The 23,832-nt window shown below is 37.9% G+C and overlaps 2 protein-coding genes across 3 annotated transcripts in view; one reads left to right on the forward strand and one right to left on the reverse strand.

Moving 5' to 3' along the window:
- Window positions 1-1,435: 1,435 nt before the first annotated feature.
- Window positions 1,436-4,274, forward strand: LOC128018039 (beta-crystallin B2-like). The gene is made up of 6 exons (XM_052603432.1): window positions 1,436-2,330; window positions 2,528-2,615; window positions 2,714-2,832; window positions 3,203-3,335; window positions 3,637-3,779; window positions 3,876-4,274. Exons 2-6 carry the CDS (start codon window positions 2,553-2,555, stop codon window positions 4,042-4,044), a joined length of 627 nt encoding a protein of 208 aa, XP_052459392.1. The 5' UTR covers window positions 1,436-2,330; window positions 2,528-2,552; the 3' UTR covers window positions 4,045-4,274.
- A 147-nt stretch (window positions 4,275-4,421) lies between these two features.
- LOC128018465 (zinc finger CCCH domain-containing protein 13) overlaps window positions 4,422-23,832 on the reverse strand; it is a 41,309-nt gene continuing 21,898 nt past the window's right edge. For both annotated transcript variants that reach the window (XM_052603961.1, XM_052603962.1), the window contains exons 7-13: window positions 9,498-9,613; window positions 8,191-8,344; window positions 7,239-7,407; window positions 6,946-7,085; window positions 6,438-6,574; window positions 6,240-6,329; window positions 4,422-6,002 (exon numbers count right to left, since the gene is read on the reverse strand). In XM_052603961.1, coding sequence (XP_052459921.1) covers window positions 6,248-6,329; window positions 6,438-6,574; window positions 6,946-7,085; window positions 7,239-7,407; window positions 8,191-8,344; window positions 9,498-9,613 — 798 coding nt within the window. In that variant the 3' untranslated portion in view covers window positions 4,422-6,002; window positions 6,240-6,247. The remainder of the gene's footprint in view (window positions 6,003-6,239; window positions 6,330-6,437; window positions 6,575-6,945; window positions 7,086-7,238; window positions 7,408-8,190; window positions 8,345-9,497; window positions 9,614-23,832) is intronic.

Raw genomic sequence — 23,832 nt, forward strand, 5'->3', positions numbered from 1 at the left:
TACCATTTTTTCAATTAGGCTATGCATTCTTGTTTTTTTTTTTTTGTTTTTTTTTTGTTTTTTTTTGTTTTTTACTTTCTATTATAAAGCGACTTACAAATGAGGACAATAAAAGCAGTCAAAACTGACAAAGGAGCAGCAATATAAAGGCTAAGTGCAAATCACAAAGACTAACACAATACACGTAGCAACGTATACGTTATATATATATATATATATATATAGGGTATTATACACACTAGGGCTGTGCGATATTGAAGAAAAATGCGATATGCGATACCTTGAAGTATGTAAAATAAATTTCTATTATATAAAAAAAACGCATACAAAATAATAAATAAATGTAATTGTAGCTTTGCTTTCCATACACTTACGTCCTTCTTCATTTAGCTACCACAGCAAAAACTATAGTCTGAGAAAGTTCAAACATGATTAAAGATTTAAGTTTTAGATTCATTATTAAAAAAAAATGGCAAAACATTTTGTTATACAACATAAATTACAGGTATATTTTGAAGCAATTGAATATATATATATATATATATATATATATATATATATATATATATATATATATATATATATATATATATATATATATATATATATATATATATATTAATAAATTTAAATTATGTTATATTGCATGGCATAGGTCCAAAACAGCGGAGACTGGGGTTAGTTGTAACACTTTACTCCAGTGGATATTTGTCAGGGTACATTTATTTATGAAAGTTAATTTATGTATAGTGTAATGTGAAGAATAAGCAACTTCCCGGCCTTATTTTTTGTTCAGTACAGACCAAAAGTTTGGACACTGTCACAGTGTATGGGTTGTGTTCCCTGGGTTTCCACTAGATTTCCTCCTTTCCCACGGTGTCTGTCAGTTTTGACTGTGCAAAGCAGTAATCAAAGCAAAAGGTGGCTACTTTTGAAGAACCTAGAATATGACATATTTTCAGTTGTTTCACACTTTTTTGTTATGTATATAATTCCATATATAATTCCACATTTGTTAATTCATAGTTTTGGTGCCTTCAGTGTGAATCTACAATTTTCATTGTCATGCAAATAAAGAAAACTCTTTGAATGAGAAGGTGTGTCCAAACTTTTGGTCTGTACTATATACTGTATACATATATATTTTTTTAAATTTGTTTCTAATTAATGAATTAATTTTTATTTAATAAATAAATTATTTACATTAGCTAAATAAGTGTAGCAACAAGGATTTAAATATACCAAAATGAAGGCCGGGTAGTTATACTATAAACGCTATACAGAAATTAACTTTAGAATTTGTATTTATTTATGTATATATATATATATATATATATATATATATATATATATATATATATATATATATATTATTTTTTTATTTATTCACTTATTTATTTATTGCTGTTCAGTCAATGTATTGAATATAATGCAGTACATTGGTGGTGTTACAATTGATGGCACTACATGGTTTATAAGTAACCCTAAGATTTCAGGGTGGGCCGCTTTGGCCCTCAAGGTCCACTGTTCTGCAGAGTTTAGCTCCAACCCTAATCAAACACATCTGAAAAACCTTACCAAAGTCTTCTGGTTTACAGGCAGGTGTGTTTGATCAAGGGCTTGGAGCTAAATTGTGCCACACAGTGGATCTCGAGGGCCAGATACTGATTCCCTCCAAAGTACTGAAATCAATGTGTTCAGGTCTCCCACTCTTTTTAACTTTGGCTATATTTTCATTTAATTTGTTGAGCTTTTTGGGTTAGAAACATCTCTGTGTTTATATTGTAAAACAACAGAACAGTTGAACTCCCAAGATCACAGCAAGGTGACTCACCAAGCCAGTGTGTTTCTCCAACAATACGTCACTGATGAAAAACATCATCTATGTTATGATTATAAAGCATATTTAGTGACAAACTAAGATGTTTCCAAAATCTCACAGGGTTGACAGTAATTGTGAAAAGATGCACCAGCCTCGCTCTTTCAGTTCCACATCCAGAGTCGGTCACTCTTGTTGTAAGTCCTGGACTCTTGGCACAGGTTGTGCTGAATCATGGGATATGGAACAAAGCACGGCTGGGCGAAAACTGACAACTAATGAAATAACTTTGTGGGGTATCAAAAGAAAAGGGAGGGTAGGATGGCGAGGGGTGAGGATGTTTGGCTGGTACTTCTTCAGCCCTCCCAGTGCCAGCCGGTCAGCCTATTAGGACCTGACTATGAGGGTTTTCTGGACAGAGACATGTTTTGGCAGTGTTTCCGCCCCTGAGCTTGCAGTATATATTGAGCTCCTGATGCCTCCCCACAGCGACTGGCACATCCTGGAGCTGGTAAGATATGCATATTATTGCTTACTTTATCATTGTTAACATGTTTTTTTTTTTTTCATTTAAGTATGACACAACAATTCATCCTTGTCATTCGTTATGCTTTTGCGATATTCAATTATCATAATAACATAATTGACACTAATAATTATTGTTTGCTTCCTGTTCTGTTCCTAATGTTATCTCTGAACCCATGTTAGCTCATCACACTCATCCTGGTTCACTATGGCAACTGATCACCAGAACCCTGCAAGCAAACAAAAACAACCAGTTGCCAGTAACTTCAAGGTACAAACATGTTCCCAGAATATCTGTGGTGTGACTCACTCATCTGCTACTCCTGCTCATCTTCCGTTACACTCTCTCTCCTGTCTTCTGTCATGTAGTTGGTCATCTACGAACAGGAAAACTTCCAAGGCCGCTGTCATGAGCTGACTGAGCCCTGTAACAACATCCAGGAGGCGGACGTGGCGAAAGTGGGCTCCGTACTGGTGCTGTGTGGACCGTGAGTTTGTGTGTGAGAGAAAATAGCACATCTGTGAGTGTAATAGTGTGTGATATTCAATATACACGACACTAATATTGAGCAATTTAGAGATATAGAAATGATAAATGACATTAAATTTGATTGGCCAATGCATTGTTTTTGTTACATAGATCTGGCAACCCTGTTTCAGACAGAGTGAAAGCATTCCATACAATACTCTTTTTTTTTTGGAAATCTGTGAACACTGACAAACTGATACAAACAGTGAAATGTCTCAGTGATTCTGGATTGTTGCATCAGCTTTGGGCTGAACACATCTGAGAACTGTTGTATGAAGAAAGACGAAAGAGAAAGAAAGCATGACAAAGATGTGAACTTTTTGTTCCAGGTGGGTGGGATATCAGCAGCCTGGCTGTAAGGGGGAACAGTATGTGTTTGAGAAGGGTGAGTATCCTCGCTGGGACGCCTGGACCAACAGCAGACGCAGTGACTGCATCGTCGCCTTCCGCCCCATCAAAGTGGTAACACAAAAATAACTGCAGGATTACACAGTTATTCTGTACATACAGTACCATTCAAAAATGTGGAAATTCATACTTAATTATGACTATTTTGCACATTTGAGAATAATAGTTAGGTCATCATCAAACAAAACTAAGTAATAATTTAGCTTCTTCATGTCTTCTGGACATTCTCTCAACCAACATCAGATCAAATGATTTTTAAGATGATAAAACATTTGAGTCAAGTGTATCCAGATGTGTATATTAATTTGTTCCAAGGGGGGACTTTCAATATTCTGTTCTACACATGTCCTCTCAGGACAGCCAGGAACACAAGATCGTACTCTATGAGAACCCGAGCTTCACTGGGAAGAAGATTGAGATCATAGATGATGATGTCCCCAGCTTCCACGCTCATGGATACCAAGAGAAAGTCTCTTCAGTTCGTGTGCAGAGTGGCACGTGAGTAGAACCTCAAAAAACAGCTTATAGGAGTGCAGTGAACCAACATTTAAGACGATCTATCTTTAAATGCCTTTTTGGTTACCTTGGTTCCAGCTGGGTGGGCTATCAGTACCCAGGATACAGAGGCTACCAGTACTTGTTTGAGAAAGGAGAGTTTAAGGAGTGTTCTGAGTTTGGGGCCGTGCTGCCTCACATCCAGTCTGTGAGACGCATCCGTGACATGCAGTATCACCCAAGAGGGGCCTTCCAAACCTCCACCTGAGTGACCGGCGCTTCTCCTCAAACCCTGGCGCTTCTGAAACGCCCCATCCTTGCCTTACTCTTCACCTCTGAATGCTTATCTTTGACCCTTTAACTTGTCAGTGATTCTATTTGCTACTGCTGAGAAATAAATAAGTGATTTTGCGTTACGAGAGTTTCGGAGCATTTATTTGGGCACTCACTCTTTTACAAGTGCATTGGACTTTTTGAAATCCACATTTGATTGAGTCTATCAATTGATCCATAAATAATGTATTACATTCCATCTGCTTGTTATATAAGATGGCATTATCAGATGACCTCTTGTCAGTGGTTTTATTGACTTCTGAAACCTTTTGGAAAATTCTAAGCAGCACACTTAAAAAAAGAATGAAAATGTATTTATAGCAAATTTTATTATGAATTTACAGTATTGGACACTGGCATTACAACAGTGCAATAAACATCTTTACAGTCGGATTTAAAATAAAAAGGACAAATTACCCTTAAACGCACTATAACAACTGTATAGTCAGACAATGAAAAGAAGCTGATAATAAAATAAAAAAAGAACCATAGGACATATTACTCACATACGTCAGAATCACAACATTGATATCACGCGTGAAGACTCATGTGGTACAAAAGTGACTACTGCTTAGAGCCGCTGGTCATTATCAGGTGAAAAGTGCTTGTTATGTGGGAGTGGCACAACGGCCCAGCGCTTTTTTCTCTCTTTTTTTTTTTTCAAAAATACGTTTACAACATGTTTGCAATGCAAGGTGAACGATGTTTACAGTACTTTGACATCTCAAATTTCCCTTAAGCAAACTAGTAAACAAAAGAAAACAAACTCGAGATGTGTGTAACCTAAAGTGAGGAAAACAAATTAAAAGTTTTCCCTTCTGTATTCATTCAATATTTTCTTGTAAGGGCAGAAAAAAAGAGATTTATACGCTGATTGCGCAATTTCCTATCATCATTTTTGGCCCACGGTTAAAGCAAGTTAAGAATTGTGATAAAAAGAAAGCACAAAAAAGTGAAATAAAGGGAATGTATACTGATTGTACATGCGCAATTTTGTCAATCATGATATTATGGATTCAAACAGCTAGAAAGCTAGACAAACGGAGGCAGCATACAGAACTATGCAGGTCTGAATGTCTCAAATCTAAAAAAAATAGAAGGTTATTAGGAGACATGTGCAAACAAATTCATTCAGTGGCCCAACCAGACAGGTTTCCACACACACATCAACACACATACAGGGCCGTAAATGAACTTGAACTCATTTTTGATCATTAAACATTTACCACATTCCTTTCGAACCGACATTAATACACATATAACATTCTGCGATTAACATTTTGTCATGACTAGATACACTATCTATACAGACAGCTCAGCATTGATTTGTCGACTATTAAAGATTAAAAATAAATTGTGATCATCTATAATGCATGTGCAGTTGATGCCTATAACCATCAACTGCACAAAATCAATGGGAATATGACAAACAAACAAACAAATAATAGCACTGAAGCTGTAGTACTATGAACATAAAAGGGTAAAAATAAACCAACATCATACTCCAGTTATATGAAGCACTTCTGGTTACTTGTAGGTGCGCCTGGACCCACAGTTGAACTATAAAGAATGATCTCTCGCTCGCTAGAGGTTAAAGTGGCTCTATGCAAAAATAATTCTCTCTCGTATGACGAAGAGCTGAAGAGAAACTCGACAATACATACGTGGACACACGCTTTACACACAGATCTCTGCTTCGCTCTTAATGTAAGTCAGAAATCTTTTAGAAAGGCACCATGCACATGTATACGACTGGAGAAGAAGACCAGAAAAACGAATGAAACAAAATGATTTCGTAGTCAGCAGCAGCAGCAGAATTCCCGTCAAATCCAGGTCAAAGGTTAAGGCTTCTGTCGCGAGTTACAGCTACAGATACTGCAGTTATAAGGCATCCTGAGATGAGGGGAAAAACACATGTGGTTTGTGTTAGACTAGCAGTACCACTACACCAAACCCTAATAATTAGGGATGTCAAAAGTACTGGTACTTTTCAAACAAACATCATTAACAACAAAGAAAAAAAATAAATAAATAAAATCGCTGCTATTGTCATTTACCTACAGACATTTTTGTATTTTGCCAAGCCTAGTTATAATGTAGTTGCACGTACAGACACATTAGACGATTTACCTGCGTGTTCAGGCTGTACCGTCGTTTTCATACTGACTCAAGCGTTTTTTAGTCTTTAGTTCTTTCAGCCACTGAGGAGAGGACTCTTCTCTAAAAGATGATGGAGTGAGAGAAAAAAATCAGAAACAAAAACACAGCACTGCCAAACAATAGACGATTCTGAGACTTTCTGATGTCTATTGATCTAAAAGCACTCACACATTCTCTTTGCCGCCAGCAGGAGGCAGCACACGGGAGGCTCGAGGCAAGAATGGAGATTTGGGGGGGCGTGAGAGCTGAGGGGGTGTCGGGCCGTCTGTCTGATTGTCTGAATCGCCTCTCTTCTTTAGATGAGCCTGAAATGAACGAACGAACGAACAAATCTCACGTCACGCAAGCTGCAAAATGATCAGCTTCCAAACAAATTCATACAATTCTAGCCTGACATAAAACAAGCCTTGTTAGGAAGGTGCTTCTGTTTAATCACTATGATTTACTTATTTTTCTCAATAAACAGTTTCATGAACTGCAGCCATATAATTGCATATTTTTTTATTTTATTGAATAGTTTTTGTTTTCATTCAGATTTTGTCTAAAAGTTCAATTAACTATTTCATCTCCAAAAATGATCCTTTTCACACTATTGCTTCATATGTCAGGCTTTGCAAGGATAAGGAAATTGAACTGGTGTGGGGGGGGGGGGGGTGGAATCCCCAAATCCCCTCACCTTTAGAGCAGATGGGTCCATGCCAGGGAAGAGCGCCACTCTCTGAGGCTGAGACATGGAGGAAGTCCGGGATCCGATTTCCTTGGCCTGCTCCTCAGAGTCCGAGTCTTCATCCTGCTTAGGGGAGTCTGTCTTCTTCTCTACAGACAGACAGAAAGACTGGCTTGAGTGCAGTGGACTAGATTTCACTGACTTTTCTACAGTACAAAGATAATTATGACCCAAAGAGGACCCACGACCTACTCAAACCCAGCCTCATGGGATGAGATGTGCAGGCACACGTGTGTAAGTACCTGTTGAGTCCTTGTAGCGCCATTCATCATCTGCTCCGGTTCCCTCGGGTACTTGAGATAAGAGGGCGCTGTGACGGGCGACTCGAGAGGGCGGGGCTCTGCGAGTGCTCATCTTGTTCAGACTGACTCTGGCACGCAGTGCACTGGAGTCTAACAGTGTCGTGTGGGTCTACAGACAAAGACAGAGACATGTCAAATGCTATTTACAGTTTTGTGTGTTTACATTCAAATTAAGAGTTTTATAGGGAACTGAAACGGTGTAATTGTTTACTCAACTTCATGTCATTCCAAACCTGTATGACTATATTTTTCTATGCAAAACAAAAGAGGTTTTAAAGAATGTTGGTAACCAAACCGTTTTAGTTCCCACTGACTTCCCTTGTATTCCTTGTCCAAATAATGGAATGAAACCGAAATGGTTTGGTTAACATCATTCTGCAAAATATGTTCGTTTTATGTTGCACAGAAGAAAGTCAAACAGGTTTGAAATGAAATGAGTGACGACAGAATTTTGAGAATTTGTGTCAACTATGCCTTTAGTGGACCTGAGAGACTTCTGTCAACCTGTCCAAGTCCATTCCTTTAAAACTTTGACACTTTCAAAAGTTTATTAAGACATTGTAATAGTAACCAATATGAATGAAGTGGTTCAAACCATTTATAAAACTCTAAATTAAATCTGTTCATCATATAAATCATGTCTTTTCAGAAGATTTTATTTAAAGCACTCAATTCATATGGATTACTTTTACAATCTCTGTGAAGATTTTGAAGCAGTAGTTTTGGTTTCATTGACTTTGACAGAAATCTCTTAAATTTCATTAAAAGTGTCTTTATTTTTGTTCCGAAGATAAAGGAAAGTCTTAAGGGTTTGGAACGGTATGAGGGTGAGCATAATGACATTTTTCATTTTTAGGCCAACTATGCCTACGGTTTAGCAGCAAAGACTGACCTCTGGGAATGGGAGCTCGGGCTGCTTTTGAGGAGATGATGTCGATCCATCTGGCGTGTCGATGAGAAGGAGCTGTTCAGCTGTGTGAGGTGGGCTGGGCTTCTGCGGAGACGGGCTGAGGTTGTCATCAGATGAAGGTGTAGCTGGAGTGAGGCTGAGGAGGACGAAAGTTATATTTGAAAACACATGTTTTTCTGTATTTCATTCGTGCAGAAAATGTAAAAGTCAAAAAACATGACTGTAAAAGTAGGTTGCTATGAGGTTTGAACACCAGTCTGTGCCCGGTAAATTGAAAAACATATATATCATGAAATTGTATTTTCATTTTATTATTATTATTATTATTATTGTTTTTTGGCAGTATTTTTCCTTGCATATTTGTGATTTAACATTTGGTCACTTGCTACATCAGATGAACGAAAAGCAGCACAAAAACAGACAAGTTCTGTTTTTTTTTTGTTCCCTCATTTTATGTGGGGAACATTTCTCCAAAGTACAAGGAGTTTGAAGGGTTAGTCATTTTTAATCAAAACATCACAACAACCTTCCGCTAACCAGCCAGACTTCTCTCTAGCGATGTATGCAGGACTCCAATCGTTTTGTTTTGATTAAACTTGAAATACAATTCTTAGAAAAGACTACAAGCTCACATTCAGATCTTCCTCCATCCATTGACAAGCAGTGAATAGAACCAAGTTCCCACCCTACGTTTATTTTATTTTCAAATAATCCATTGTACTCTGGAGGACAGTATGGCAAAATAATGAACAATAGATCCGTCGCTACTTCCGAGATATCTTCCCTTTAATCGCAGATGCTTTGCAGCCCGTTGATTTTAATTTGATTCGCACATCATTTAGGCCAACATGAACGTTGGTCAGACTCCCATTCGTAAATTAATTTAAACCATGTATAATTTTGCAGTTCCTAATAAACTTACTGGTTATCTGTGAGTAACTGTTAATGGGATGGCTACATCAGCGTTTGTGACAACACATCTACCCATCCAAAGTTCATTTTTAGAGCACAGATTCAACCCATCCAACCCAATGATCCACATATACCAGCTCTCATTTCATCTGAATCCCTCTTGCATTGGTCATCGCTGTAACCAAACCTCTCTGACAAGCCCAGTCTGCTCTGTAATGAAGATGTATCTGCCTGTGTGTCTGTCCATTATAGCTCTGCTACAGACTGATCCTGGTGTTACAAACAGTGACTGAGGATAGTTGTGTATAGTTTCTATATTAGTTTGAGGACATAAATGGTTATGGTTTTACATGTTTTTGAGAGGCGTGTGTGTTCACCTGTCATCAGTGCGAAGTCCAGTCTCCCATGTGCTGTACTGACTGTCGGTCTCCTGCACCAGATTGTCTGTGTCTTTATTGTCCTCCTGTCCACTAACACATTGTTTTACCAGCTCCTGTAGATAAAAAAAAAAGAAAAGAGGATTTTTAAAACTAAAAAGCTGCCTAAATAATGTTTTTTTTTTTTTTTTTTTTTTTTTGAGGGAGTACCAGTGGCTGTCTGGATGAGGCAGGAAATTACCAAAGAGAGAAGAGAAAAGAAAAAGAAAGAAAAAAAAAATTTTAACCAATGTAATATCTATGAAGACCTGTTCAAATCCTGATGTGGCACACTACCGTTCAAAACCATTTTTGTCTGAAACCATTTGAGTTTGGTAAGATTGTTTAATGCTTGTTTTTGAAGAAAGCCTCATGGGTTTACCAAGGACACATTTCATTTAATCAAAAATACAGTAAACAGTAATATTTTGAAATATTATTACAATTTAAAATACAAGTTTATTTATTCTTGTGATAGCAAAGCACTGACTCAGTGTCACATGATCCTTCAGAAATCTTTCTAATATGGTGATTTTGTGCTTAATTTTTATATTTTCATAAACAATGTTGAAAATGGTTGAGCAGTTTAATATTTGTGTGGAAACCTGGAGTTTTTTTTTTTTTTTTTTTTTTTTTTTTGCCGATTCTTTGATGAATAGAAACAATTTATTTGATATATTTTCTTATGTAAAAGTCCTTACGGTCACTTTTTAATAAAATTATATATATATTTTTACCCAAACTTTTGAATGATAGTGTAATAAAATAAACTGTCCAATACTTTTGTTTAATTTACAATAATAAATAAATATTAAGAGTAGAACTTGACAGTCAGTGATCACCACTGGTTTTACTGAATGGGCAAGATAGTGGAAATAATTCTGATAGTGGAAAGGCCTGAATGAATAAAAAAGAGGTACTGTAGTTTAATCCTCCTGCAGCACTGCAAACAACCACCAGGTGAAGCTAAATCTCACACTGAACAACCCAGCCACTCCCTTTGGGTGTGACATCACAGCACCAGAGCTGGACATTAGCCAATCACTGAGTGAAGAGATGCAATCTGCTAGGCGGGCATAAAAACAGAATAGCAGGACTATTAACCCTGATCACTATTCAGCTACCAACCCGGTCGGCTCCAGTTCACCATCATGTAACAGATATCACCTTAAACTAACACATGGTGTCATAACTGGGCAGCTGCTGATATTTTCAGGGCTGTAACATAATACCAGGAAATTATTAGCAAAATACAAAACCTGAGTCACACAAACTGTGTGACCATGTGAAAATGAATGACAGGAAACAGCACAGGAAGACACTGGTGAGACTGCCATGAAAGTACTGCGATGATGAACTGGTGAGCGCATCCATTCAACCGTGCTTCTTTTAATGAGGAGACTACAGAGGGTACAGTGTATCTAACACACACACACACACACACACACAGACAGACAGAGTCATCAGCTCTCTGATCACAAGCAGAACTGAGTGTGATCACTGTGAGTATGTGACTGTCAGGGGTTTGTGCCAATCAGAACTGAACTGAAATCCCTTTGAGATGTTCAAATCAATTTCTGAATAGTAGTTGAGACAGCAAGCAGGATGGAGATGTTTTATTACAAAAGAAAGATTTTAGGTTGTTTTTAATAGTACATTACATTTTTTTACCTTAATATTATTACATATACATGTAAAATCAATATTTATTTAAATGACGTTTAATGAGAAAGACAATTTTCTTAAACATTATTTTTGTCACCATTTGAATCCATTTGAAAACAAAAAACATTGTGTAGCAAAACTTTTTTCAGAGAAAAGCATTTAACGCAGAGGGAATGAAAAAACGCGTTTGCATTGTTTTACATAATCTTGTTCAAAAAAATCAGCATAATCGGGTGAAAGTCAGCGCCTTATGCTGTGTGTCAACCAAAGCAGTTTTTAGCCAGCTAAAAACGGCAGGCGCCCTTCTGAAACTGCCTAGCTGTGGACGCTTGCGAGCACTATGGAAGCACTTTGGTTACTGAGATACAGAAAAGCCACTGAAGCAGATGCATCAATGTTGCATGCATTTCATACATCAATACAAACTTCTCCATTGTTGTTCAGTCGAAGTACAATGTGACAGTTGGTCAGTGCAATATTTGAGCCGCCCAACCTCCACTGATTTGACTGCTAAACTGATAAATGAGTTAAACATTTATTAGTACTTTGGCGTGCTGCTGGCGTCTTGAGAAACGTGGTGCTTCCATTGAAAACTATTGAAAAAATATGAAAAAAAATAAAAATAATAAAACGCTTTGGTATATACACAGCCTTATAGTCTGTTAACAATAAATCCAGCTGCAGAGAAAATGAGGGGTTTCTCGGCTCACATCTGCATCTACCTGAGCTGCTGATTTTCTTCATTTGACTGGGGTCATGTCGTTCCAGTGTTTGTATTTCATGATTCCTCTTTTTTGTGATAAATCAGCTTCACTTGACAAAGTTTGTGTGCTCGTGATTAATCAGAGATTTACAGCATTCACAGCCGGCAAAGCTTAATTTGAGTAAAATTTGAATATTTCTTATTTTTCGAATAATCACTGCAGATAGTACATTCAAATATTCAACTGTTTGTGCACAACCCTACCCTGTGTATGCTAATTACTTTGAACTGTACATTTTAGAAGCAAAATAATTTTTTCTTTTAAGATTCCTTGGCCTGAGTCATTTGGACACCAACATTTTCATTTCTACATGTCAAAGAAACTGGCTTCGGTGGAGACTTTCAGATGACACACAGCTAATTTCTCTGTCACTGTAAGTTACTGAAACCACACATGAAAACATGCAACACGTGGTAAACTGAGTGGCTTTCTCTCACACTGTATGTCGTGACTGACAATTAGTTGTCCAGTCCTGTTCTGTTCCGTTCACACAATGTGTTTTCCGAGAATGCGGTTGTGAGTCCTGAAAATATACAGGTGTGAGTTCAGTAACAGAATGTGGTTATCACACCTGGACATAACCGTACTGTGTGTGAACATAACTGTATTAACTCAAATACAGGACTGACAACCATATTCTGCTGCTGTGTGAACCAGGGCATTGTGACACCAAACTTTGTATATGCCATTGTCACCTCACACTGACCACACCACATCAATTTGATGACAGTGCCACCTATTGGTCAAAAGCGGTAAACCATTTAATCATATTGCTAGTTATTTTACATTTGTTTACTTTAAAATGTATGTGCCAGAAAATAACTGTTAAAACACCTGAAACACTCTTTATTTTATTTTGTATTTTTGCTCTATTATATATATTTGTGCTGTTACTTGTAGTTTGATTATTTGTTATTACATTCTTTATTTTAGTTTTGACCATAGTCCCTTTTTCCCTGAACATTGCACATACCGAACCATGACTTTTGAATTGTGAAACTGTAAAGTTCCTGTGATGTGTGACTTTCTTCGAATTGCAGTAAATTCCTCCTCCTGAAATTCAAATGCAACATCCTGTGGGGCATACCCAAGTCACTTTAAAATTCACATTAATTTATAACTAGATAATGGGACTAAAAACCAAAGCAACATTCAGAATTACAGATGACCGGTATCGACCTGAGCATTAAGTCATTAGTAATTATGAGAGAGAGAGACTGTGTGTGTGTGTGTGTGTGTGTGTGTGACTGACAGAATGAGAAGTAGAGTGTGTGTTAAGGCTGTTTACTTTAGAGATAACAGCAAAAGGATGTCATTCATCAGCTCTGCCCTTCCAGTCAGGAAGAGTAACAGGCAACAGAGCGCAGTGAGAATCAGACTGGACCACATCAGAGCCGTGCACCCACCTGACAAACAGCTTAGCTTTCAAAATTAGTATGTATCAGCTGTTTTTTTAAATAATGCTAATTAAAATTCAGAACACAAACCTTATAAAAATATAACTTTTTCTTTTTTTTTTTTATAAATAAATAAAAGTTTATTCCATTTTATAAATTTTGTGTCCATCTCATACTGGTTCTTTTATATTCGCAATGGGTCAACTCTGGTCTGTAGATCAGTTCCAGCACTTGCTTCAGAAAAACCCATTTCAAAAGACATACACACATGCTAGGACAAACAAAGAAACATATCCGTACGAGTGTAATGAATCAGACAGCTCTATGATACCAACTGCTGCATTCGATAGAATATCAACCTCTAGTCTTACCAGGGTAACCTTAGTTGCCACCAAAATACCATAGTTAGTTACTACACCTATTGTTAATATAATAAAACTGTGATAACTAACACCAAAGCCCTATTCGGACGGGACTATTTTTCTAAACTACGTTTGAGTTTCGATTCTTACCACCTGACGTCTGCGATTTTCATGTACCAATTCAGTAGGGACTAACATCTCCGTGTTTTTTACAGAGGTGGGAGGGTCTGATTTGTGCATCTGGGCATCACAGAGATCACGCGCTCTGCATGCGTGCATTGCATTCATTCAGAATGATTGCCATTAGTATTATTACACAATAAATACTAAATGGCTAGTAGTTATAGCAAAACCATGTTAATGTGTGGTTCCTTTAGTTTAACTTGTTTTCCTTTTTTGTGTGTGTGTGGTAGGCTAAACCTACCATATGTTTAATTTTCATAAAGGTACATATGTAATTAAAACATTATGTAACTGAGTGCATAAATGAACTTGAGTAATCTTACCTGATGCTGATACTACAATAGATGGTATTAACAGTTTACGTGATCTTGCTCTTGATTTGATTATTATTAGTTTTCTCAGAGGATCACTGAGTTTGCTGAAAAACAGTAGGGAATTTGCTCTGGAATTATCACAGAGGTTGTGTGAGAAAAACACAGACGTGGCAGATTCAGACGGGATTAAAATCACCAAGTACGTCTGTGAAACGCAGATTTCTCTAACGACCCCCTGTAAAACTAGTCCCATCCGAATAGGGCTCAAGTCAACACTGTCATCGGTCAAAGATTAAACAGCAGAAAAACAGTTTGAAGAAGATTCAATAAAAGTACAATTCTACCACTATTTTGGTATTTTGACAGAAACTGTGGTATATTTTTGCAGAAGTACCATACCGGGGTAATCAAATGATTGCTTCTACAAAAGTTAATGCCAGAAACAGTACATTTTGACAAAGCTTCTATATATATATATATATATATACATATATACATATATATACACACACACACACACACACACACACACACACGTATATATATAAATTATATGATCTGAATAACTAATCCAAAACACAGAGTGGAATTACCATTTTTTATGCTAATCACTTGACCAGAAAAGCCAAGAAGAATGTCTAAAACAGTTGGTGGCTGATTAACCGAAGGATTTTAGCACGTACTGTATTGCTGTGCTGATTCATTAGAACAGACAATGCATCAGCAAAGTGTCTGTGTGAACTTTTGCACATCTTTGCATATATCTGCCCTCAAAGACAATCAAATGGGTGTGTTTGGTTATAAAAGCTTTCATTTTTGGCTATCCAAACAATTTGGCTTTATTTAAGGCAGGTAAATCTTCCAAGTCTCATAAACAAAGCTCCCAGTGCATTTCCAACGCAGACACACTCTGCTCACCTTGGAAAGCGACTGATATTCTGTGCCTGACGACCAAACATAAATTAACACACACACACACACACAGAGGGAGTGGTACATTCAGGACTAACATTAGTTAGGGTGTAGGTCTAGATAGAACAATATCTTATTTTAAAAGCCCTGGATAAGAACACTCTTATCTAAAACTTTCAGTGTGAAAATAACAAATACACAGCAGTAGAGAGAGAGAGAGAAGTTTAAAACCTCTCGCCATCTCCCTACATGAACAGGAAGAGTGCGTCAGGGGAAGCAAAGGAACAATGAACGGATGGAAAGAAAAGATGAGAGGTAGAAAGAAAAGGGTAATCATCACTTTACCACCAACACACTGATGTTTGGCCTTTCATAGAGACGCATTAGTGCTTCGATTTAAAGTTGTAGGAGTCTCATCTCCAAAACCGAATCTCCTCTTTGTGTCTCTTCATAATCAACGCAAGCAAATATTATTAAGCCTTTCTCAATGTCCAATAGCACATGTACTGTACATGTTTCTTGGTGTGTGTGTGTGTTCATGTGCATAATAAGAGACTCATTTACATCTGATGGCATTCTCACAGAACATTCCCACCAAAGGTGTGGCAACATTTACCTGAGGGAACATCAAACATTAACAGCTGATATTGTGAAAGAGCAGTGTTAGATGCTTGACAGACTGAATTTACATATAATAAGTTCAACTGGAGCAGGAAACAGCCAAATTACCCAAACAATATACACAATAAAAAAGTACAAACTTTTGGGCTCTATAAGACTTATGCTCATTCAGGGTTCCTTTATTTGATCAAAGATACAGTAAAAAAAAAATTATATATATATATATATATATACACTGTGAAATATTATCACATTTTCTTTTAAATAACTGCGTTCTAATTTAATATTTTAAAATGTGATTTATTCCAGTATTTGGAGTTACATGATCCATCAGAAAACATGCTTATATGCTGCTGAAGAAACATTTCTTATCGTAATCAATGCTGAAAACTATATTTGTGGAAATAATTGTTGTTGTTTTTTCAAGGTTCTCTGAAAGATAGTGTGTATTAAACACACACACACACTAGGGTTGTGCCGATAGACGATAGTATTGTGTATCGATGATAGTCAGAGATATCGACGATAGCAGATATCGACAACAGTTAGGGAAGTCGTGGCCTAGTGGTTAGAGTTTAACTCCTAACTCTAGGGTTGTGGGTTCGAGTCTCGGGCCGCCAAAACCATGACTTAGGTGCCCTTGAGCAAGGCACTGAACCCCCAACTGCTCCCCGGATGCCGCAGCATAAATGGCTGCCCACTGCTCCGGGTGTGTGTTCACGGTGTGTGTGTGTTCACTTTGGATGGGTTAAATGCAGAGCACGAATTTTGAATATGGGTCACCATACTTGGCTGTATGTCACTTTCACTTTTCAGATGTCTATGCTCATTCGACGATATTATGCTCATTCTCCTATTCATGTATTAAATTATAATAATATGGTAAATGGACTGCATTTATATAGCACTTTCAACAGACCCATGGCCATCCAAAGTGCTTTACAAGTAGCCTCACATTCACCCATTCACTCACTCATTCATACACTGACGGCGGTGGTGTCAGCCATGCAAGGCGCCATCCAGCTCATCGGGAGCAGCTGGGGTTAGGTGTCTTGCTCAAGGACACTTCGACACTAGGTCAGTTGGAATCGGGGATTGAACCACCAACCTTCCGGTTTGTAAGACAACCTAAATGAACCACTGAGCCACTGCCGCCCCTAACAGTTATTATTATTTTTATTAGGTGGCCTATTATAATTCGGCTATCAAACTGCCCAGCTATTTCACTTCAGCACCGCATTTCACACATGCGCATACAAATGAGGATTGAGGCCTGTAGCCGGTGAAGAAGTCTCTATCCACAAACAGATGTACATCGTCTGCAGATATAAGGTATTTCATTGCATTTTAACAAGTAATCTGAACGGCCTATATATGTGCAATATTTTAAAAGAGCCCTCACTGAGTTTAATGCCACAGTTATGTTAGAATGCATCAGATTCTTGTTTCTGTTACGGTGCGTCAGACTCGTCATGAGGCGCGCGCGTCTGGAGCAATGTATGACTGATGCATCAGTTCAATTCAACTTTACTACAAATATATCAACTTACCTGTTTTGAATACTTTATATTTAACGTGTTCGTTTATGTCCAACATTAGTGTTAAACTGTTGGGCTTTAAACTATTTATAATTTCCGTGCATAGATGTGGCAAATTTGTCACAGGACATGCGATATGACAGTTGTGTCCGACTATATGAACTAGCTGTTTAAAATACAGTATTTTTATTTAACTTTAGTTTATCAGTATGTTTAAAAGTATATTTTTTCAATTTTTGAGTGATTCCATAGGCTCTTTCTCGCGCACATGCGCGGTTTAAAACACCAAATACAGTAGTTATATGACAAGAACAAAGAGTCTCTCTCTTGCTCCACCCATGAACAATAATATTGTGTATCGTCGATCTCACGGGATGACATTATGACGATTCAAAAAAATTACCATATCGCCCAACACTAATACACACACATATACATACATATATATATATATATATATATATATATATATATATATATATATATATATATATATATATATATATAAAATAAATTGGCAGACCCAATCTTAAAGAAAGCGTTTCAGTCGAAACAATTATTGGTCAGAATGTTTAGTTGTCATTTTAATCCCTAGTTCACCAGAGCTTTGCCTCAAATAATATGCTTAAACTACTTCTAATGTAAACACTTTTACTTTCAAACTTCCATAATTCTGAGCCTGTAAACCCTGAAAAATTGTTACAAAGTTCAAACTATTCCAGACAAAGTGTTTATATCCCAGCTCCTTCGTGTGTGATAATATACAGTATGGCTGAAGTTGAATGGAGCATTCTTCCTGGGAAACACCTCATTATGGCTAGTTAATTTTGTTACAATGATTACGGACCTGCTTTGACTGTTTCCTGTGACACTGAAACCAAGGATCAGTGTACAGTACAGTACTTTCTTTTGTTCTATCTTTCTGACACACAAGCACACAAATAGAGCCTGAGTGATGGAGGAAAAGCCCTTGACTGACAGCAGAGTGAATGAGTATTATGAGACATGACATTACTGAAATTCTTCTATCAGGGGGTATATAATCTAGTTGAAAACCTGCCCACCAGCATTGCTTGATTTACTCCACCTCATAGTGTTAGACAAACAGCAGCTTCTTGCTTTTGAGAGTGTTGTTGAACAAGCAGGACTACACCCCTTTCATCTGGCTTATACAGTACATACCTAAACATACCTAACAGGCACTGAATAATATGCGGCATTACTCAAACATCACAATGCTTTGCAAATGTACATGATCTTTTGGGTTTAGAGAGAACATGCTGAGAACATGCATGTAAATGTCCAAGAAGTTTAGGCAAACTATTCTGGCAGGTGTAGTGCCAGGTTTCGGTCTGCATGAAACAGTACCCATGCAGACCATGTCTACATTTTGTGTCAATCGTGCTGACCTAGCTTTCCCAGAATGCCCTTCTGGGCTCACTGTGCATAATGCATATCAAAGCTTCTCTTATACCTCTGCAAAGGTCAAGCCACCAAACACAAACACATACAGAGTAGGAGATGGAGAAGTACCAGGTACAAAAGAAAGAAAATGTATACATACAGGAACATGGTATAACATTTTGATTTAAAAGATTTATCAATCTAGATGTGAAAGTTATCCAGATTCAATGACATAGGAAGTCTGTAAATTCAGCTCCTATAAAACTCCTGTAAGCCTAATGTATCCTACCCAATTCCTGGAGGCACACCAGCAGTCAGATGTCTCCCTTATCTGACCCTTCCATTTTAGGTCTTGCCCTCTACACGTATGCCTAATACTAAATAGTAGGTGATAAAGAGTATATTGATTCAAAATGTACATTATTCATGAATCATATTCAACAGCATAAGTCACGTTACAATGACAACATGACAGACGTAGCTTGTCTAGATTATTAAAGGGATAGTTACCCCAAAAATGAAAATTCTGTCATCATTTACTCACCGTCATGTCGTTCCAAACCTGTATGAGTTGCTTTCTTATATTGAACAAAAAGTACTATGGAAGTCAATGGCAACACCCACTGTTTGTTTACCAGCAATCTTCAGAATATCTTCTTTTATGTTCAACATAAGAAAGCAACTCATACATGTTTTGGATGACATGAGGATGAGAAAATGATGACATAATTTTCTATTTTGTGTGAACTATCCCTTTAAAATACTACTCACATCGGGCCTCATTCATGAAACTTGCGTAAATGAGTAAATTCAGAGTAATTGGTGCTTAAAACAGACCTTCCCGAAAAACTCTCCTCTGGATTCACAAACGCTTTGTAAACATCAGATTTGATAGTTAAACGTGCATGTTAATGAATTTCAAACATTCGTAAATGGGGCGAGCGTGCACGCTCATTCATAATTTCCATAATCCCTGCCCATGAATTCTGTCTAACAACTTTATATGGGAATCATTTCATGAAACATAAATAAGGATTTCAACATGTCCTCTCAAAAGCGAATAAATAAGAAAAAAATTCTCAGACGCAGAAATTGAAGTGTTGTTATCGAAAGTGCATTTAAAACGCAGCATTTTCTCAAGCATACACAGTAGAGTATCATGTCCTAAAAAGTACATTGCAGATGCTGTTAATACAGTTTCCTCTGTTAATCGACCAGTCATCATTCTCTGCACGGTCTCTCAAAATACATCTATTGTGCAGCACTCTGTCTGCCAAATCTAGCAATAGCGCTATATCAGCCACAGGAAATGTTTGTTGTTACGTCTCACTCTGGCCATTTTATAGAAAACCATTTCTGTCTATTCGGTACATACCTAACAAAAGTAATTCATTATTTGATAAAAGTATTACATTTGTTGTATTACAAAGTACTACAATTTGATTATATTAGGCCTACTGCTGTTCATAATAATAGTAAAAAGGAAAACACAGTATTCTATGTATAATTACTGTATATTATTTTATCAAAATGCTGCGTGATACATAAGTGATTATATAAGGTAAATAGTTTTATAAACGTGCCGCGCCGTCAATGAGCAAAAAATTCAGAAAATTTACAACCCATTTACACGGGGCTGGGAGCAGGTGTACATTTTTTGTGTACCAAACTAACATTTCTAAAATCCAAACACGTTCAATAAATCACATGAAATCTGTTGAAGTTTACTTCACTTCGGAACATTCATTCACAGATTTGTGCCACACCACTGACTGCAGCACCTTCGCACACAGACGTAACTTACTAGAGAAGCAACAAGTGTGATATAATGTTCCTCTGTAAATAAATACAATTTACAATCATGTCTTGCACACTTTAATGCTCTTTGATTGGAACATATATGCTCCTTTCAAACTGGAATCATGGCGGAATATCCCGTGATTTCCACGTCGAGGGCATTAACAGTCAAATAACGTCTGAAGCTAGTTCAGGTATTATTTAATTAGGGTTGGAACTAAACTTTTTATGGAGGTAGATCCCCAGGAACTGGACTGAGTAATCACATTCTCCATCAAGTTATTGAAGGACCCCCAACACTGCATATTTTGCATGTCTCATTTGTCTGACATACCCCCGTTTCAGGTCTCTGAGTCATGAATCAGGTGTGTTTGATTAAGGAGACATGCAAAATGTTCAGTCCTGCAGAGTTTAGTTCTATACCTAATCAGACACACAGCTGCCTGTAATTTTCAAGCAATCCTGAAGACATCTGAGGTCAGATTTTCCAGGTTTGTTTGATAGGGGACAGCCCTCAACTTTGCAGGACGGAGGCCCACCAGGACCAGAGTTGCCCATTCCTGTCGTACAGCTTGAGACAACTACAGAAGCAAGCTCAGTATCAGGTTCAGACAATGACAAAAGAAAGGCTATAAGCAGTTTTGTTTAAATGGAAAGTGACCTCCTAGACAGAGATTGTGCACTACATGGTGCCAGGTGGGAAATCAGTATGTGCGCTACTCTGTATTTGTGGTTTAAGTGATGATGATTTTGGGTAATGAAGAGATAAAAATTGCATATCTTTCTCTTACGGATGAAGGAGTGCTCGGTGAAGCCTGCGAGGTTGTCCGTCTGCGCAGGGATACGCGCTGTTGGCTGCGCAGGCTGAATCTCCGGAAGGACTCTCGGCTGCGACTGGCCAGGCTGCGAAGGGAGGCCGCCCTCTTAAAGCCACCTCCGTCCTCTTCACCTCCTCCTGCAGATCTTTTCTCTACCCCGCTGGAGACCAAATTGAGGGCACCTTGAAAGGAACGGCGCACATTCCCCATCCAGCCCGACACATGTGAGTGGGCCACTGACAGCTTGTCGCCGAGATACTCCATCTCTCAGGATTCTGAGTGAGTAACTTTAATAAAAGTTTGTGTCCTTATGAAGCTCAATGTCAAGATTTTTCAGTGAAGTTCTTTAACTTGAGACACTGTGGAAATCCAATCAAGACTCTCAAATGGAAGCGCTAAGGTCCATTGAGGGAAGTGCCCGCGATTTAAAAGGGACCCCAGTCCAGTCAGGTCCAGTTGAACGAGCATCTGTGTTTAAACTCCATGGTTGGGAGGCATTTTATGATACAGAGGTGATGCCTCTTTAGCCCAGTCCAGCAACTTAAGTAGTGTTCTGGTACACCATGTCTCCAGAGCGAGGCCAGGACAGATTGTGCTTGACTCTGCACTGCAGTATCAAACAAACTGCAAAAGGCCACCAAGCAGCAGACCGTGATCTAACTTCCAACAATGCTTGACCAAAGTTTGGGAACTAGTTTAAGTAGCATAACTCAATAGCTACATTTTCAACTGCGAGTCACATATATAAAGTCATTCATGTACTTCTAATTTAAGATTATTCAAAAGTGATTATTCAAAATTACATGGACAAAATAATATAAGGGGAAAAAAATGACTTACTGTTGATAGAGTCATCGTTCTACAATGCAGTTTTCTGTGACATCATAGTAAGAGCTAGAATAGAGGACACTGGGTTTTCCCTGAGAACACAGCAGTTCTGCAATGCCTCATTATCAGTGACAAAGCAACAAAGTTATAGTTATTATGTAACCACAGAGGCACCTGCAATTACGTCCCTAAACAAAAAATAGAGTGGCGTGATGTCATGGAAGCTAATTCAATACGCTTTACTTATTAACCTGAGTAACTCTTTTAAATTTCAATCAATCCATGCATCAATGAATGAATGGCATGCAAATGTCATTCACATTTCATAGGCAAACGTCATGTCTCTTCAAGCTGCGTCACTAGAGATGGTCTGAAATGAGCAGTGCACCGCTCCTACATGAATGTTTGAGAGCCTTTTGAGTGGATCTGTCAGCAGAGTCACATACTCAAAACAAACGCTGGTCAACTCATGAATCACAGCTGTCAAACACACCGACTTTCCCAGTCACGTCTCAAACCTGTCAGGCAGCGTGAGCTACCTCAACACAACTGTATCTTCCAAAGAGCATCAAAACTGTCCAGCTGTCAATTCGGAAAACATCTGTAACTCTCAATGTAGGGTCAGACGGAAAGCTGGAGACCAGGATTAGTGTTTCCTTATTTCTTTGTTGCTAGAATGCCGAGTACACACAAGTCTGAAAGTCTATTTGTAAGACATGGAAATCAGGAACCAGAAGTATCCAGGTGGTTTCGCGGGCAGTGAAATACAAATGCTGTTTCGAGGTGGTCTTTTCCTCTGGTTGTCCTTAAATGTGTCCCATGCGTCAGCTTTCCTGCATCCGTCCCCCGTGCTACAGGACTTGTACTCAAGGAGAAAACAGAGGGAGGAGGAAAACGAGAGCAGAGACAGAGAGGGAGGGGTTAGGGAAGCCCGTGATATGAGCATGAGAGAGAGAGAGAGAGAGAGAGAGAGAGAGAGAGAGAGAGAGAGGGAGGAAGATATATGCACTGCAGTGTTCCCTGCTACTGTTCCAGCTTTGAGAGAGAAAGAGAAGGAGAGAGAGAGATGGAGAGAGGTGCATTGTTTGATGAAAGGAACAAAAAAGAAGAAGAAATTGTTAACAGAAACAAATAAATGGGATTAATAGTACATACTTGTGCATGTTTGTGCTTGTAAGGTGTTTAAAGCATATGGTACAATGAGTTAGTTTGCTTTGCAAATGTACACAATCTGTCATGCAAACATCACTGATGACCAACCAAACCTTGCTATCCTTTTTTGGCCTGACATTTATTTCCATATTCGCTTAGTGAACTTCAGTATCGGATTTCTGATTTTGAGTCTTTGACATAATCACAGATCGCAAGCAAAAATGAAATTAGTGAATCGTTCTGTACATCTTAATAGATTATGGGAATAATTGATGTATGAACTAAACATAATGAGTTCAAATGGGGGTAAAAAAAAAGAAAAAAAAAAGACGGAGACAGTGAAATGCTTAGGTGCAATTTAGTATCCACTAGTGGACCGGGAGAGAATTACACTATGTAAATGAAGAAGAAAATAAATCTCACTGAGACCAAATATGATCTAAATATTAATATTAATAATATAGCCATATGCCACTGAACTATTACAGCTATCTTAAATCACTGTTTCAGTTGTGTTTTTTCACACATACAGTGGCCTTTA

Source organism: Carassius gibelio, chromosome A8 (assembly GCF_023724105.1).
Source record: "Carassius gibelio isolate Cgi1373 ecotype wild population from Czech Republic chromosome A8, carGib1.2-hapl.c, whole genome shotgun sequence".
NCBI classification, from domain to species: Eukaryota; Metazoa; Chordata; class Actinopteri; order Cypriniformes; family Cyprinidae; genus Carassius; species Carassius gibelio.

Bases quoted from the DNA above. Each gene is read 5' to 3' on its own strand.
- LOC128018039 (XM_052603432.1), top strand. From the start codon at position 2,553: ATGGCAACTGATCACCAGAACCCTGCAAGCAAACAAAAACAACCAGTT. The intron at 2,616-2,713 runs GTACAAACATGT...TCTGTCATGTAG, and splicing joins CAGTTGCCAGTAACTTCAAG to TTGGTCATCTACGAACAGGA. The intron at 2,833-3,202 runs GTGAGTTTGTGT...TTTTTGTTCCAG, and splicing joins GTACTGGTGCTGTGTGGACC to GTGGGTGGGATATCAGCAGC.